This window comes from Notolepis coatsorum (assembly GCF_963971535.1).
Source record: "Notolepis coatsorum genome assembly, chromosome: 5".
In the NCBI taxonomy this organism is placed as follows: Eukaryota; Metazoa; Chordata; class Actinopteri; order Aulopiformes; family Paralepididae; genus Notolepis; species Notolepis coatsorum.
In genome coordinates this window covers 56,434,137-56,452,988 of record NC_140169.1, presented here as the reverse complement: position 1 = coordinate 56,452,988, position 18,852 = coordinate 56,434,137, and the positions used below count along the sequence as shown (strand labels likewise).

At 49.6% G+C, this 18,852-nt stretch overlaps 1 protein-coding gene across 3 annotated transcripts in view; it reads left to right on the top strand.

Annotated features, from left to right (window-relative positions):
- Positions 1–16,380, top strand: part of tatdn3 (TatD DNase domain containing 3) — a 56,472-nt gene extending 40,092 nt beyond the window's left edge. For 2 of the 3 annotated variants that reach the window (XM_084314459.1, XM_084314457.1), the window contains exons 8-9: positions 15,150–15,230; positions 15,981–16,380. In XM_084314459.1, coding sequence (XP_084170585.1) covers positions 15,150–15,230; positions 15,981–16,118 — 219 coding nt within the window. In that variant the 3' untranslated portion in view covers positions 16,119–16,380. The remainder of the gene's footprint in view (positions 1–15,149; positions 15,231–15,980) is intronic. The other variant, XM_084314458.1, reaches the window with a different exon arrangement.
- The last annotated feature ends 2,472 nt before the right edge of the window (positions 16,381–18,852 follow it).

Here is an 18,852-nt window from a genome sequence, read left to right as displayed (position 1 = left end):
AGAGAGTGAATGTGTGTCTTTGTGTGAGTGAGTGAATGTGTTTGTGTGAGTGAGAGAGAGAGTCAGTTAGTCAGTCAGTCAGTCAGTCGGAGATCAAAAGTGTGGGAATATGTGCCTGACTGCCGGTATGTGTTGGAGAGTGAGTGCAGGCACATAATGCTTTATCTCTCTGTCTGTGACTCTCACTGTCTCTCTCTGTCGGTCTGTCTATGTCTCTCTCTTTCTCTATCTCTCTCTCTCTCTCTATATGTCTCTCTGTCTGTCTCTATGTCTCTCTATGTCTCTCTCTCTCTCTCTCTCTCTCTCTCTCTCTCTCTCTCTCTCTCTCTCTCTGAATTCAATTAAATTCAAAGGGGCTTTATTGACATGGGAAACATACGTTTACATTGCCAAGGCCAGTGTTAAAACAAACAAAGCAAAACAGAGAAATCAGAAGAAATCAGTACAGTCTCTCTCTCTCTCTATCTCTCTCTCTCTCTCTCTCTCTCTCTCTCTCTCTCTCTCTCTCTCTCTCTATCTCTCTCTCTCTCTCTCTCTCTCTCTCTGTCACGTCAGCAGCTGCTGCTCTTCTCCCTAGATTGTCGCTACAAAAGAGAACATTTTCAAGGTCATTTTGGTTCAAGAGGCAGATAGACAGAGAGTGCAGTATGTTGTGGTTTGAAGGATGCCGTTATGAATGGTGAAATATAGTTGAGTTACTGATTTATTTAGTTAGTATTGTTAGTTTAGTTAGTTAGTATTGTATTTGTGGTTGGAGCCTTTGTGTGTTTTTTTTTGTGTGAGATTTTGAAGATGTTGAGAATGTGCTTAGGCTAAGGTGTTTCTTATGTTTTTCTTGTTACTGTAATGTACTGTAATGTTGTAGGTTGTGTTAGGACCCCAGGGAGAATAGTCTTTCACCCATGGGTGTGTAGACTTATGGGGATCCATAAAATAAACAAACAAACAAATAAACCTGGGGCGCACATAATGTACCGTAGACATATGGGTACATATTAACAAACACTCTCTCTCCCTCCCTCTGGTACTCGTGCATGCTCTCTCTTCCTCTATCTCTCTCTCACACACACACACACACACACACACACACACACACACACACACACACACACACACACACACACACACACACACACACACACACACACACACACACACGCAGTGTGGTAGACACACAGGAATGCATATTTGACACACTTACTGGGTTGGAATCGCCGTATTCCGCCCACATGATGACTGCTTGAAGTGGTGGAGTCGCCGAATTCCATCCAATGCTAACTGCTAACACCGCTAGCCATCCAAAATGCTAACTGCTAAGACACTGCTAGCCGCCGATGCTAACGCTGTTAGCCTACCAATGCTAAACGCTGTTAGCCAACCAATGCTAACACTGCTAGCGAACCAATGCTAAAGCTGCTAGCCAACCAATGTTAACACTGTTAGCCAACCAATGCTAACACTGCTATCCGCCAATGCTAAACGCTAGCCATTAGCCAACCAATGTTAACACTGTTAGCCAACCAATGCTAACACTGCTAGCCACCAATGCCAACGCTGTTAGCCAACCAATGCTAACACCGCTAGCCAACCAATGCTCAATGCTAAACGCTGTTAGCCAACCAATGCTAACACCGCTAGCCAACCAATGCCAATGCTAACGCTGTTAGCCAAAGAATACTAACACTGCTGGCCGCCAATGCTAGCTAAAGAACATTATCATTGACACTTATGCCTTGGCTGTGTTGAACCAAGCAATTACTTGTTGCTCCAAACACTGTGAACATTATCATTGACACCTATGCCATGGCTGTGTTGAACCAAGCAACGTTGTTGCTCCAAACGCTGTGAACATTATCAATTGACACACCTATGCCTTGGCTGTGTTGAACCAAGCAACTACGTTGTTGCTCCAAACGCTGTGAACATTATCAATTGACACACCTATGCCTTGGCTGTGTTGAACCAAGCAACTACGTTGTTGCTCCAAACGCTGTGAACATTATCATTGACACGCCTATGCCTTGGTTGTGTTGAACTTTGCAATTATATTGTTGCTCCAAACGCCGTGAACGTTGCTATTGATGAACTAACCTAAAGTGACTATGTTTCATCCGACAGTCTTCAAATTGCTCTTCACGTCGTGAACTGTACTATAAATTAATTAACCAAAAGCTGTAACGGTGCTCACCAACTCTATCCTACTTGCTCACTCACATTGTGGTCATTACCAGGTTTCAAGTGAGTTAAGCAAAACTACGTTGACCCACCAAACGGTCCCGTCATTATCCCCTGCTGGGAGCAGTATCATTGTAATCACACTGCTACACGCCAACTGTACAACTGTGCTTCTGACTGTTAACCCCATTGTTTACTACTGCCTGCGACCAGTGACTCAGCCGCAAAAGGAGCTCCAGTTGGGGCAACGGCTGACTGGGACAAGATGGAGGGTGTAGATGTGGAAGAGCTAAAGAAGAGGCGTACTGCGGCGCAAACAGCTTTCACAAGGAGAGCTAACCAGGTAGCTGACAATGTTGACACCGCATCGCCAGCGGAGCTGGTCAACGACAAGAAAGCTCTTCAAGTAGAGTTTGCTAAGCTCGTTGACACGACGGGAGACTATGTTGGAGCATTGGAGGAGGCCGACGGAGCCGCACATGCTACCGTGATAGCCGACGCCACAGCAAAGAAAGACGCAAGCAAGCAGAGGAAAACGGCACTGGAGAAGAAGATCTTTAGTTAGGCCCCCTTGAAGTGGAGTTCAAGGAGGCTTTGGAAGAGACAAAGAGACTCAGCACCCAATGGGCACCCAAAGACAAAAGAGCGTTGGAGGGGAACAAATTGGAGAGGAGACTCAACACCTTCGAACAGATGGTGAGAGAGTGGAGATACTTTCTTCCAACTCCCAACATAGCTGAATTGGGGAAGCGGTACAGGCACCTAGACGAGGAAAGAGCAGCACTAATGGACAGGTGGTCGACCCTCCTAGAGCCTGGAGGAAAGGGTGGCGTTGAGCTAGACGACGAGGATGAAGAGGAGGAAAAGGTACACAACGTTGAAAGGGATGGCGACGTAACCAGCCCACCTGGCGTCGCCAGGGACGCTCCTCAACATGCCACTGAAGCTGACCCCTCCCCGTCCGCCGACGATAAAGGGGCGGTCGCTCATGCCCATTCACCTCCCCAGTGTAACAGCGGTCAAGCAGAGGGCGCTTATGGAAGCCCTCCCTTGCCTCCCGGCAGCCGTGAGGAGGCCTCCAACGCCGTCCATCTCCAGTATGGAGTAGGGACCGCAGGAAGTGGGCCTCTCCATCATGTTGGAAGGCAATCACCCCCACGGGTAAGACAACCCAGCAGGGAACCCCGTTTCAGTTCATCCGTCACCATCTATATTCATGCCAACCCCACTGACACGCCTCAGTCACGAGGTGACCGCGCCACGTCACCAGGTGATGAGGGCGCAACGCAGGAAGGTCTCACTCACCACAGAGACCACCAGGGGGCCCGACCTAGGATCAAGCTCGCCGCCATCAATCTACCTAAATTCTGTGGAGACAGAAGGACCTATTGGCGCTGGCGGGATAACTGGGAGGACCTCCAGGCGCTGGCAGAACCCTCAGGTTTACCAGTGTGTAAACTGTATCACCTACTGGACAGTGTGGAAGAGCCACTGAGGAAGAAGCTTGGGCTGGATCGCTGCAGAACCGCGGATGACATCTTCAGGCTCCTAGAAAACCGCTTTGGGGACAGGAGCGTGACCGCAAGCCTGATCCTCAAGGACCTGGAAGAAGTGCCTGCAGTGCGAAGCAACCAGCCTAGGCCGATGATAGACCTGGTCCAGGCAGTGGAAACTGCACTGTATGACCTGAAGGACCTTGGAATGGAGGATGTTATCAAGAACCACTTAACTGTCGCCGCCATAGAGAGGAAGCTGCCTATAGGCATGAGAGAGAAGTGGATCTCCTACGAGCGTGACCCCGCAAATGGCGTCACGCCCAGAAGCTACTTCGACAGGCTCTTGTCATTCCTGAAAGGACAGGAAAGGATCCTCGAGAGGCTAGCACAGCTGGAGATCGGAACCACCCACGCTGGCGATAGACCAACCCAGCGTGGGAGGCTGAGCGACAGAGGTAGTGAAAGACAGTCATTTACCAGAACAACAGTGAGTGATGTCAGGAGGGAGTCCCAGAGGGACCCGTGCACCATGTGTGGAGACAAAGCACATGGAGGGAGACTTTACTTCTGCCCGGCCTTCAAGAAGCGCCAGCAAGAGCCTGTTGGACAAAAGCGGCATAAAAGAATACCCAGTCCTCATGATGCTCATGGATGTCACAACAAGAGGAGGAGACTGTGTTGGAGCGTTGATGGACCTCGCCTCCGACACCAACTATATCACTCACAGAGCCGCCAAGAGACTCGGGCTGACCGGCGAGCCAATCACACTGGTCGTGTACGGTGTTGGGAAGATGGCAGTCAAAGTCGATACCAAGAGGTATGTGGTGGCAATCAAGGTATGGACCCCGAAGGGGACCTCAAGGTGCCATGAGATGCTCTGCTATGGCCTTGAGGACATTGCCAAGGTGGACCGAGTGGTGGACTCTGAGCAGCTGGAGCTGTTCTTCCCACGTGTCCAGCCAGGAGAACTGACCCGGCCCGAGACCATCGACATGCTCATCAGCGCCCGGGAAGGTCGCTTAGTCCCACAAAGAGTGGGGAGAGTCGGTGATCTGGTGCTGTGGGACGGCCCGCTGGGCAAGACTGTGAGTGGTGCGCATCCAGACCTCTTTGAGGGGGTAGAGTTGACGGCATGCCAATCATTGACCCACTTTGCGCACTCCATGGGGACGAAGGCCGTCGAAGTGAAGAAGCACCTCGCGGTAGACCTGACAGAGAGTGGCCGCCCGCCTGGTGCGAAGGAGCAACCTGCATCACTCCCTAACGACCATAGAATCTCACAGTCGGCACTCCTGAAAACGGAGAAAGCCTCAGGAGGGACCTCGCATGGCGTTGAGCCTACACCAGACAGGCCCGGTCTGGTCAAGGTGGGAGGCGTAACGCCACAGAAGCCAAACCAAAGACACTGGTCCAAAAACGCCCCAAGAGGGACCCCGAGTGGAAAGGAGCCTACACCAGGCAGACCCGGTCTGGTCAAGGTGGGAGGCGTAACGCCACAGAGGCGAGACCAAGGACACTCGTCCAAAAGCGTCTCGAGAGGGACCCCAAGTGGAAAGGAGCCTACACCAGGCAGACCCGGTCTGGTCAAGGTGGGAGGCACAGCGCCGCGGAGGCGAGACCAAAGACACTGGCCCAAAAGTACCTCAAGAGGGGCCTCAAGTGCAAGGAAGCCCACACCAGGCAGGCCCGGTCCTGCAAAATGGGATGCATTGACGGGCAAGGAACTCTAAAACACGTCCGATGAACTATGCCTGGCTGGGCAGGAAGGAGAAGTCCACAGGGCCAACCACAAGGGCGTTGCTGAAACCCTCTCACAATTGAGGAACAATGACCGAGTCAAGGACGTCGAAAGTCGCCTGTTTCTGGCACAAAGAGAAGGACGTCGAAAGTCGCCTGTTTCTGGCACAAAGAAGGACGTCGAAAGTTGCCTGTTTCTGGCACAAAGAAGGACGTCGAAAGTCGCCTGTTTCTGGCACAAAGGACGTCGAAAGTCGCCTGTTTCTGGCACAAAGAAGGACGTCGAAAGTCGCCTGTTTCTGGCGCAATTGAGGACGCCGAGGATTGCCTGTTTCTGGCACGATTGAGGATGTCGTGGATTGCCTGTTTCTGGCACAACTGAGGACGTCGAGAATCGCCCGTTGCCGACATAACTTACGTAGTTTTCACGGACGCCGTTGAGCTACCACTGTAGATAGAACAAGAGTTGTATCTTTTCTTTTGTTTCCCTTTAAATATAAGAACAATTTGTATGGTTTTCTGAGCCCTTACGGCCAGAATACTAGGTGGGAGGTGGAGAATTATCCAGCGCCTTTCCTACAGAGATATTATTATTATTATCATTATTATAGGGGCACTTATTATACAAGTATTATTTATCATCTGGTGCCACCTAGTGGGCGTTTACTGCAACTGTAGGACGCCAGGGGATTGAGATATGTACAGGTGAGGCTGATTCAGCGTCTCTGTGACGCACTATTTAAGAAACACACGTAGCCGGGAGCTCCAGTAGCTCACCACGTACCGCGAGCGCTATTTCAGCGCCGTGGACAACCGTGCTCGTCACGGATCTGGGGCTTAGCGAGTTCGAATCCCGACTGCAGCCGTGCCTTTCCCAGAGTGTCTTCCCTCCCATCTGAACCCTTTCAGCCTGTTTCTGTCGGTCATCCTTGACCAGTATAAATGTGATAAACACATAAAAGAGCCAGGGGAATGGCCAAAGTTTTTAAAAAAAATAAACACACGTAGCCATATGCCTGTAAGGTGAAAAGCCCTGTGGGCGAACTGACTGGCCAACGGTACGTTGCATTGTATGCGCCGTTTATATTCGTAATTATCCTTTCATATATATATCTAGTTACTAATTGATGCCGTTTATTTCCTTTCCTTTGTATAGGTAAATAATCTGACTACTAACCGATGCTAACTGCTACTGACTGTATCGACTCTGCTGGCTAAGTGCTACTACTACTGGCTAAGTGCTACTACTACTGGCTAAATGCTACTACTGCTGGCTAACTGCTAAACAAGTACTACTATCTACAGACTTAAGCTGCTACCAGCTACCAGCTAATCGCTTGCTTGATTGACCACCTGGTGATGAGGGCATGACAGTTATCCAAATAACGGAATGTTTGGACATGGAGTCCCAATAAATGAACATTCTTGCAAAGTCTGAATTGTTTCTTTTGGTTCAATTTATAAGTCGTTCGCCTACACCCTTCCAATGGGGACATTTAGTTGACTCATTGACTGAGACCGCTAGATAATTGGACAGTAATGATAACAACTAACACATCACCCTAACATTTGTGTGATGTGTTAGTTGTGTAATGGTAATGATAATGTGTTAGTTGTGTGATGGTAATGGTAATGTTAAGGTTAGTTGTGTGATGGTAATGGTAATGTTAGGGTTAGTTGTGTGATGGTAATGTTAAGGTTAGTTGTGTGATGGTAATGTTAATGTGTTAGTTGTGTGATGGTAATGTTAATGTGTTAGTTGTGTGATGGTAATGTTAATGTGTTAGTTGTGTGATGGTAATGTTAATGTGTTAGTTGTGTGATGGTAATGTTAATGTGTTAGTTGTGTGATGGTAATGTTAATGTGTTAGTTGTGTGATGGTAATGTTAATGTGTTAGTTGTGTGATGGTAATGATGTTAAGGTTAGTTGTGTGATGGTAATGGTAATGTTAGGGTTAGTTGTGTGATGGTAATGATAATGTTAGGGTTAGTTGTGTGATGGTAATGATAATGTTAGGGTTAGTTGTGTGATGGTAATGTTAATGTGTTAGTTGTGTGATGGTAATGATAATGTGTTAGTTGTGTGATGGTAATGGTAATGTTAGGGTTAGTTGTGTGATGGTAATGATAATGTTAGGGTTAGTTGTGTGATGGTAATGTTAATGTGTTAGTTGTGTGATGGTAATGTTAATGTGTTAGTTGTGTGATGGTAATGTTAATGTATTAGTTATGTGATGGTAATGTTAGGGTTAGTTGTGTGATGGTAATGTTAGGGTTAGTTGTGTGATGGTAATGATAATGTGTTAGTTGTGTGATGGTAATGATAATGTGTTAGTTGTGTGATGGTAATGTTAATGTGTTAGTTGTGTGATGGTAATGTTAGGGTTAGTTGTGTGATGGTAATGTTAATGTGTTAGTTGTGTGATGGTAATGTTAATGTGTTAGTTGTGTGATGGTAATGTTAATGTATTAGTTGTGTGATGGTAATGTTAGGGTTAGTTGTGTGATGGTAATGTTAATGTGTTAGTTGTGTGATGGTAATGATAATGTTAGGGTTAGTTGTGTGATGGTAATGTTAGGGTTAGTTGTGTGATGGTAATGTTAATGTGTTAGTTGTGTGATGGTAATGTTAATGTGTTAGTTGTGTGATGGTAATGTTAATGTGTTAGTTGTGTGATGGTAATGTTAATGTGTTAGTTGTGTGATGGTAATGTTAATGTGTTAGTTGTGTGATGGTAATGTTAATGTGTTAGTTGTGTGATGGTAATGTTAATGTGTTAGTTGTGTGATGGTAATGATGTTAAGGTTAGTTGTGTGATGGTAATGGTAATGTTAGGGTTAGTTGTGTGATGGTAATGATAATGTTAGGGTTAGTTGTGTGATGGTAATGATAATGTTAGGGTTAGTTGTGTGATGGTAATGTTAATGTGTTAGTTGTGTGATGGTAATGATAATGTGTTAGTTGTGTGATGGTAATGGTAATGTTAGGGTTAGTTGTGTGATGGTAATGATAATGTTAGGGTTAGTTGTGTGATGGTAATGTTAATGTGTTAGTTGTGTGATGGTAATGTTAATGTGTTAGTTGTGTGATGGTAATGTTAATGTATTAGTTATGTGATGGTAATGTTAGGGTTAGTTGTGTGATGGTAATGTTAGGGTTAGTTGTGTGATGGTAATGATAATGTGTTAGTTGTGTGATGGTAATGATAATGTGTTAGTTGTGTGATGGTAATGTTAATGTGTTAGTTGTGTGATGGTAATGTTAGGGTTAGTTGTGTGATGGTAATGTTAATGTGTTAGTTGTGTGATGGTAATGTTAATGTGTTAGTTGTGTGATGGTAATGTTAATGTATTAGTTGTGTGATGGTAATGTTAGGGTTAGTTGTGTGATGGTAATGTTAATGTGTTAGTTGTGTGATGGTAATGATAATGTTAGGGTTAGTTGTGTGATGGTAATGTTAGGGTTAGTTGTGTGATGGTAATGGCAATGTGTTAGTTGTGTGATGGTAATGTTAATGTGTTAGTTGTGTGATGGTAATGTTAGGGTTAGTTGTGTGATGGTAATGTTAATGTGTTAGTTGTGTGATGGTAATGTTAGGATTAGTTGTGTGATGGTAATGTTAGGGTTAGTTGTGTGATGGTAATGTTCTGTTCCGTTAGGGGCTCTGCTTGGCATCACACTGCACTCCCTCGCGTACGTGCACGCGCACTGAATAAAATCCACAAATGTACCTTTAATACCAGTATTAGTCTGACCACACCCCTCATCAGCTTACCTTCATAAGCAGGTGTGTGGTCACCTGCTCTCCTCCTTCTCGCTTTCACCACAAGGAAGTGCCTCGGTAGTACCCCACTTGACGTGTTGTTAGTTGAAAAGAGTTGTGACGGGTTTACATTGTGCTTAATTTTTTCTTCTCTCACATCTGTTGTACAAGAAAAAGTTGGGTCATAATGTATTCCGCGGAGAGTAGACCCGCTAGACCTACTCTTCACCAGCGGTTCTCCATTCCCGCCTCCGTCGTGCGCTTCGGTGCTGGGCTGTTGCCACTCTCGTGGTTGCCGACCCAGCCCGGGAGACTGCCGGTGGATAGTTTGCCTCACCGAAGAGCCGAGGGTTCGGTGCCGTCGCTCCGGCGATGGCCTGATCTCGACTCTGGTTCCTCTGGTTCTGCGGAATCGCCCGTTGGTGAACGGGGGGTTGTCTTGGAGCCAGAGGATTTGCGACGCAAACTTTTCGCGTCTGCTCGCTCACGTCGCAAGATGGTGGCGTGCAGGCGCGAACGGCCTGGGTTTGGGGAACTGCTGGAGACCAGCGAAGATGCGTCCGGCTCGGGATTTCCAATGGAGACTGAGGACTTCATGGACGAGGCGGACGGGTTTTTGTATGAGGGCCCCGTGGAGGAGAGTATCCCTCCTCAGGAGACCCCGGAGGGGGGGGAAATGGCTCCATGGGGCGCCCTGTTCGAGGATGTCGAGGAACCACCTTGGCCTCATCAGCAGGATGCCCTACTGTCGGCCACATCAGACTGTGGCTCCTTGACCAGTCGCAGCCTGCTGTATGTGAGGGATGCGGGGTCGGTGGAGGAAGGTTCGCAGGGGGAACTGCGGGCCTTGTTTCCCGAGCTCATGGCGGTAGCCGCCGCCGCAAACGGCGTGCCGCTGCCGCTGCCATTGCCTGCACCTGTCCCTGATGACCTCATAGGCCATCCCTGGCAGCGTCCCCCAGTGAGAGGGGTGGACGTTGTCTACCCATTTTTCCCATCGATGGGGGCCTATGTTCGTCGGGGTCAGGCGGTGACCAACATCATGGGACTAACTCCTACCTACGTACCAGTTACGCGGGTGGCGGGGTTGGTCAAAGGTATGGGGGAGGGCGTGCCTCGGTTTGACAGTCCGATGGCCGCGCTCCTCTGTCCGGATATGGTGTGGGAACCACTATGCAAGCCGGTCCTCCAGGGGAAATCGGCTAGGCGATTGGCTTATTGGGGTGACCAGTCATTTATCGCTGGTACACAATCGCTAGCTGCGGCGTCTAACATCGCCCACCTGGCTAGATTTGTATCGGGGATAATGACGGGCGGCACGGATCTGAACGAGGTGAAATGCGATCAGATCACCCAGGCTGCGGGAGCTGTCCTGCACCTTTCCCAGGTGCTGGCCATAGCCATGGGGAAAGTGCGCGCCCTGGCCACCCTGGGCCAGCGTCACCTTTGGCTGGAGCAGGCCCGTGTGCCAGAGAAGAAGAGAGCTCCTCTTCTGACGGCCGCCCTCTCCGACGCTGGCCTATTCGGGAAGGCCCTGCGGTTGATGTCCTCAACATGCAGAGAGATGGCAGAGGAGAGGTCCATTCTCCAACCCCATTTTCCGCCTCCCGTCCTTGCCGGTGGAGTCAGAAGGCTTCCGCGACGTCGAGCTGTCTCCGTCGCCGCTACCACTGCCTCCGCCGCCGCTGCTGGCCCTGCCAAGAGGGCCAGGGGACGACATGGCGCTTCGGCCACCGCCGGCCCATCCCAGACCGGAGGAGACGGTAGGGAACGTCGTGTCCAGCAGACTGTAACCTACCGTCCCTCCGGGGCTCCTCGGGGTGGCAAGACTCGAGCGGCGCGAGGTGGCAGACGCCGTTAAAAGTGACTTTTTCCCCTCTGTGTCCCCTCTCCTCTACACCCTCCCCGGCCCCTCTATGATTTTGTGCCTTGACACGATTTAGTTAGTTAAATAAAAAAGTTCCCCGATGGAGGGGGACTGTGTTTTGGCCGAACTAACTGTGTTTCTTCAAACAAATCATATGGTGGGGTTGTGTATATATGAATCTGCCCTTTTACGTTGTGGGATGAGTTGTGTTGTGTTACGAGGTTAAGCAAGGTCTGCAACGTACACTCGGTAATAGGTTCTATTTAGCTTGATGCTCCACATGCAGTTAGAACTGGTGTTATTCCATTGCTTGAACTAAGTATATGTGTTTCACAATGCTGTGTTGTTTAGTTGCAGTAATACTCGTACACACACATTTCACGGCCTAGCCGTTTACTCTCGATCAGCGTTTTTTCCTATGTACGACATAGGCAACGGGTATAGGATTCACGCACAGGCGACTTGTGTTTTTGTTGTAAAACCTTTACACATTTTGTGGGTAGCGGACATTGTATTGGCTTCGCTATGCTTTGCTTTCTACCGGAGGTTTTTCAAGATGGCTACGGTTGTTTTTCTGTGTGTAGGGATAAAGGGTGTGTTTTCGGGAGGGGGTGTCGAATAAACCCCTCCTTTCCCACTTGATTGGTTTAGGGGATTTTTTGATCTCTTCTGCTGAGCCAGTCAGGGCCAAGCCAGTGCTTGGCAGGGGGGGGGGGGGGGAAGGGGTATTCTACCGACTCCTATTACATGACAGGATCCGGTAGGTTTCCCCGCCCGTTGTAGCGGTGTTGCTATGGCGACGCCTTCCATGAGCTGGTGTCTTAAAGATGTCGAGGTTAGGGCGTAGGGCTCACAGTTCTGCTGCGCCCGGTTTATGTGTCAACTTGAGTCAATTGGTCACGTGACTCACAGTTTACATATCTTTTTCTTGGCTATGGTCTCATGTGGGAAGGTGTTTCTGGGAGGGTCTGGTCTTACACTCTGATTAAAAAGAGTGACTGGATTGAAACCATGTGGAAAACAGGTTTTGTACTCCCAGCTGTGCAGTTGGGTCATACGGGTGATGCTTTTTCTTTATTTTTATAAAGAGTTGAATGTGTCTATGATGGATTGGAAATGAGGGTCCCTGATGGAAACAAGACTAACGTCTTTCTCAGGTCTGCCTCCCCTTAACCTATTGTGTGTATTGCCGTACTGGGTTGTACCCTTTCTGCAGTCTGTTGGGTAAACTTTTTCATTCATTCATTCATGGAGTTGATTGCATCTCGCCCCTCTTGTCGTTCCCCTGGGCGTCTTGGGGATTCAATATGGTGGTCTAAACGGCCTATTGTTGATGTGGGTATGTCAAAACGCACACATAGTGCTAGCTCAGGATGTGCTTTTGGGGCATTGGCTGACTGGCGCGCCTTGATTGCTTGGGGTTGAAACAGCGTTTTTATGAAGCAATTGGGATGGGGTTTTTTTCCTCTTCCGACACCCTGTGTGGTTGTCGATGGGTTCCCGTTCATGTCAGGGGATGATGACGGAATGGGTCTGGACATAATGGGGAAGGGTCTCACGCCCTAGGGGTGGGCCACCGGGCGCGGTTCATACCGACACGTCTGGGTGGCGCCTTCTTTTTATGTTGGGATCAACACGCATATCTGCCCCTTCTCCTGGGGTTGGCAGGTCGGCGTGATTAGGGCACGGGACTGGTTCTGGTCGCGCTGGTCCAGATCAGTTGCACCCGTTGTCCGCTGGGGATGCAGATCTGCTGTTCTGGTACCCTGAGGGACTTGGGGTTTTTTCAGGGGGAAAAATGCTAGGTCGGTCCGGGTGTCACAGGGTTGAGCGTTATGGAACCCTTGTTAGGTGCGTTGTATTCTGCACTGTCGTAATGGCTTACGGCCGTGCCGACCTGTACGCGCCCGATCTCGTCGGATCTCGGCCGCTGTGCGGGTTGGTCTTGGTTGGTACTTGGTTGGGTGACCTCCTGGGAATACCGAGTGCGGGGTGCTGGGGCTGGTCTTCCATTTTTACGCTCTCCTCTTGCGCTTGGCGCAGAGGGGCCTGTTGGGGTGGTTTTAACCTCCTCGGGGGACCCTGTGCCCCCCGTATCGCCGGGCCCGGTCCGGGGTAATGTTCGTTGACCCGTAGGCCCGGGATAGCCCTGTTGGAAACCAGAACGCGGGCTGCGGCGGTGCCGCAGGTGTGTTTTTGGGGTTTCTTTCCTGAGGGGTTATGGGACCAACCATTGCATGGGGTAATGCCTAGGTGGTTGGTTCTCTGGTGTGTTGCTGCAGTGTCAACTCCCGGTTCTCCGGTTGAGGGTGCCCCTGCACGTTCATGACGTCTGCCGATCGTATGGGCCTTTTCTGTGGGCAGCTGTCAGGATGGCCGAGTGGTCTAAGGAGCCAGACTCAAGGTGAACTTCCATAGCAATGGGGCTTCTGGTCTCTGAATAGAGGCATGGGTTTGAATCCCACTTCTGACATGCTGTTTAAAGGCTTGGTTATGCGACAACGCCAGCATACGCCCCTTCCGCCGGGGCGGCTGTGTTCAGCTGTCCTTCTGGCGCCTGCCTCGTCCGCAGTCTCCAGGCTTGGGTTGACAGCCTGTTGCCTGGTCTTTTTTCCCAGTGCACTGCCTGCTTCCGTTGGTTAACTCTTGTGTGTTACGACCATGCTGTCTGCCTGTTGCAGGGCCTGTGTTCCAGGCGGTGTACTGTTGGGGAGGACAGGGCCCGCTCGGCTGAGGGGCCTTTGTCCGAATACGCTGGCGATGTGGGGGGCGGGGTCACTAGGTGCCCACCTGGTGGGGTCTTGATGCTGGCATCATGGACTTCTCCGGGCCCCCATTCCAGGGAGTCCAGTCCTTTTGGTGGGTCTGGGTCTTCCTTCGCGCTCCGCTGCTACGGCCTTGCCACGGGGTTGGGTTTGCCCTTGATCCCGTGATTCTGGGGGCAGTAACGAGGTTGTTTCCTACGTTCGTTCCCGGGTGGCATGCGGGTTGTGCGTGGGTGTAGTCGTGGGGTCAAGCCACGGTCTGCTCACCCTGTGCGTTGAGTTGCTTGAGTGCCTCTTCGCGCGGTCGGGTCCGTCACCCTCTCGGTAGACCTCTAATAGGGAGGGTGCCCTCCATTAGGGGGGGTCGGGGGGGCTCGGCCCTCCCTGTTCTGTTGGTTGTGGGGGGCCTTCAGCGGGGTGTATTTGTCAGCCAGCGGCTCCGCTTGGCCTCCCTTTGTGCAGTGTGATGCCAAGCAGAGCCCCTAACGGAACAGAACGTTAGGTTATAGCTATAACCAAGTTCTGTTAGTTAGGGGTGACGCTTGGCATCAGACGGCCGCTGCAGCCCTTGACCTCACCTTGTGGTGAAAGCTTGGGAAGGAGGAGAGCAGGTGACCACACACCTGCTTATGAAGGTAAGCTGATGAGGGGTGTGGTCAGACTAATACTGGTATTAAAGGTACATTTGTGGAATTTATTCAGTGCGCGTGCACGTACGCGAGGGAGTGCAGTGTGATGCCAAGCGTCACCCCTAACTAACAGAACTTGGTTATAGCTATAACCTAACGTTAATGTGTTAGTTGTGTGATGGTAATGATAATGTTAAGGTTAGTTGTGTGATGGTAATGGTAATGTTAGGGTTAGTTGTGTGGTGGTGATGTTAGGGTTAGTTGTGTGATGGTAATGGTAATGTTAGGGTTAGTTGTGTGATGGTAATGTTAGGGTTAGTTGTGTGATGGTGATGGTAATGTTAGGGTTAGTTGTGTGATGGTAATGTTATGGTTAGTTGTGTGATGATAATGTTAGGGTTAGTTGTGTGATGGTAATGATAATGTATTAGTTGTGTGATGGTAATGTTAGGGTTAGTTGTGTGATGGTAATGTTAGGGTTAGTTGTGTGATGGTAATGTTAGGGTTAGTTGTGTGATGGTAATGTTAGGGTTAGTTGTGTGATGGTAATGTTAGGGTTAGTTGTGTGATGGTAATGTTAGGGTTAGTTGTGTGATGGTAATGTTAGGGTTAGTTGTGTGATGGTAATGTTAATGTGTTAGTTGTGTGATGGTAATGTTAGGGTTAGTTGTGTGATGGTGATGGTATACCTGTGTTGACCATGTTGTTCTGACAGAGAGCCAAGCTGATCAGGCAGATTCCCCTGGAACACATCTGCCTGGAGACGGACGCTCCTTCCCTGGGAGCCGACAAGCAGGTAAACCCTCACAACCAGGGGGCAGAGCGGTCGACTGGCAACAGCTTCCTCCTCATCCCCCTCTCTGCCACCACCTCTAGTCTGACCAGCTCGACTCCCACCACGGAGCTAGCCTTCCTCACCAGCTTGTTCAGTTTGTTGGTGTCCCTCCCCCCCCCCCAGCATGCCACAGCATAGAAGAGGACGCTGGCCACTACATACTGGCAGACTGGTTATGACTAGGGATGTCCGATGTTATCGGCCTACCAATATTGGCATTCAAATGTAATCTCGGAAATTATCTGTATTGGTTTAAAAAATAAATAAATAAATAATTAACATTTATTTAACCTTTATTTACCCAGGCAAGCAAGTAAGAACAAATTCTTATTTAATTTATTGTCAAAAGTATGCATAATGTTGTGTTAATTCCACGACAAGAGATATGTAATGTTAATTACCTGAAATGATTCTGGGGGGGGGGGGGGGAACCCCGCATATATCGTCGGTATCGGTTCGTATCGGAAATTAAGAGTTCGACAATATCGGTATATCGGATATCGGTAAAAAAGCCAATATCGAACATCCCTAGTTATGACAGAAATAAACAGTGTAAACAATATAATGTCTTTCTACTATTACCCTGTACCTGTACCTCCCCTCCCGCCTCCCCCATGCTGCTATGATGCCCGAATTTACCCCAAGGGGATCAATAAAGGAATATCTTATCTTATCTCATCTTAAATAACTATCTCTGTTCTCTTGCTCCAGGTGAGGAATGAACCGAGCAACATCTCTCTGTCCTGCCGGTACATCGCTGACGTCAAAGGCCTGTCGTCTCAAACCGTTCAACAGGCCACCGCGTACAACGCCTACAGACTCTTCCCCAAGGCCAGGCAGAGCCCCTAACGCACCTAACCGTTCAACTACAGACCCTTCCCCAAGGCCCAGAGACCCTAACGCACCTAACCGTTCAACTACAGACCCTTCCCCAAGGCCCTAACGCACCTAACCGTTCAACTACAGACCCTTCCCCAAGGCCCTAACGCACCTAACCGTTCAACTACAGACCCTTCCCCAAGGCCCTAACGCACCTAACCGTTCAACTACAGACCCTTCCCCAAGGCCAGGCAGAGACCCTAACGCACCTAACCGTTCAACTACAGACCCTTCCCCAAGGCCCAGAGAGAGACCCTAACGTACCTAACCGTTCAACTACAGACCCTTCCCCAAGGCCCAGAGAGAGACCCTAACGTACCTAACCGTTCAACTACAGACCCTTCCCCAAGGCCCAGAGAGAGACCCTAACGTACCTAACCGTTCAACTACAGACCCTTCCCCAAGGCCCAGAGAGAGACCCTAACGTACCTAACCGTTCAACTACAGACCCTTCCCCAAGGCCCAGAGAGAGACCCTAACGTACCTAACCGTTCAACTACAGACCCTTCCCCAAGGAGACCCTAACGCACCTAACCGTTCAACTACAGACCCTTCCCCAAGGAGACCCTAACGCACCTAACCGTTCAACTACAGACCCTTCCCCAAGGAGACCCTAACGCACCTAACCGTTCAACTACAGACCCTTCCCCAAGGCCCAGAGAGAGACCCTAACGTACCTAACCGTTCAACTACAGACCCTTCCCCAAGGCCCAGAGAGAGACCCTAACGTACCTAACCGTTCAACTACAGACCCTTCCCCAAGGCCCCGAGAGAGACCCTAACGTACCTAACCGTTCAACTACAGACCCTTCCCCAAGGAGACCCTAACGCACCTAACCGTTCAACTACAGACCCTTCCCCAAGGAGACCCTAACGCACCTAACCGTTCAACTACAGACCCTTCCCCAAGGCCCAGAGACCCTAACGCACCTAACCGTTCAACTACAGACCCTTCCCCAAGGAGACCCTAACGCACCTAACCGTTCAACTACAGACCCTTCCCCAAGGAGACCCTAACGCACCTAACCGTTCAACTACAGACCCTTCCCCAAGGAGACCCTAACGCACCTAACCGTTCAACTACAGACCCTTCCCCAAGGCCAGGCAGAGACCCTAACGCACCTAACCGTTCAACTACAGACCCTTCCCCAAGGAGACCCTAACGCACCTAACCGTTCAACTACAGACCCTTCCCCAAGGAGACCCTAACACACCTAACCGTTCAACTACAGACCCTTCCCCAAGGAGACCCTAACACACCTAACCGTTCAACTACAGACCCTTCCCCAAGGAGACCCTAACACACCTAACCGTTCAACTACAGACCCTTCCCCAAGGCCAGGCAGAGACCCTAACGCACCTAACCGTTCAACTACAGACCCTTCCCCAAGGAGACCCTAACGCACCTAACCGTTCAACTACAGACCCTTCCCCAAGGAGACCCTAACACACCTAACCGTTCAACTACAGACCCTTCCCCAAGGAGACCCTAACACACCTAACCGTTCAACTACAGACCCTTCCCCAAGGCCCGGAGACGCACCTAACCGTTCACCAGAGACGTGTGGGGAGGAGAGATTTGCCTGGCACCCCACCACAGTTTTGAGACCCGGGGGCGGCAATGGCTCAGGAGGTAGAGCGGTCGTCTGGTAATTGGAAGGTTCCCGTTTGGACTCCCGGTTCGATTCCCACTCCTCCCGGGCAGTGTCCCTGAGCAAGACACTTAACCCCCTAACTGCTCCCGATGAGCAGGTTGGCACCTTGCATGGTCGCCTCCACCGTTGGTGTGTGAATGTGTGAGTGAACGGGTAAAATGTGAGGAACAAATTGTAAAGTGCTTTGGATAAAAAGCTGTTGCATAAATGCACACATAAACATGGAAATGGTTCTTCTAATTTTGTCTGTCAATGAACTTGGACAATCTCCGTGTTGAACAGGATGATATATGTACCTCCACCTGCCCTGGGATGCCGCAATTAAAAAGGTTTTTTAGAAAAATTACATTTACATTTAGTCATTTAAGCTGACTCTTTTATCAAAAGCGACTTACCGATTGTGAACAACATGTCAGCAGGAAGGGTACAACTCTGGCAGCTAAAGGTCAGTGGCATCATTCGTCAAATAGTGTCGAACTTGACTGTTACACTCTGAGTGCATAGTAGTATAGACATATACTACTAAATTCTTATATGAATGTGACCATTTTCATAGATATATGTGGACACTTTTCTCTCTAGATGTTTCATGTGACCTAATATTTCAAATGTTTTCCATGCCTTACACCCCCTTTCATTTTCGCACACCAACAGATCACATACAGCACCTTCACCGTTTAAACTCAAGCGTCTGATTTATAATTACCATAGAATAAACACAAGAAGTCCCTCTGGAGGGCCAGGACAGAGATTATGAATGACATAAAACACGTGTCTCTCGAGCTCCGCTGCATCGCTGCACCGCTGCATTTTGAAGTTTAAAATGTTTTATTTTTATTGTGTGATTCTGGTAACATTGTTTTGAGACATCTGTCCCAGGCACGTGAATATTAAAGGCAACCAACTTGTGTTCAGCTTTTCGTTCAGCGTTTCTCTGATTGGCCACGCGGCCATGTGACCGCCCTAGCACACGCCCTTATCCGCGCTGAGAGACGCGGCAGAGAGTGACCGCGGCCGCGCATGCGCATGAGGCTCCCCCAGGTGCTCTG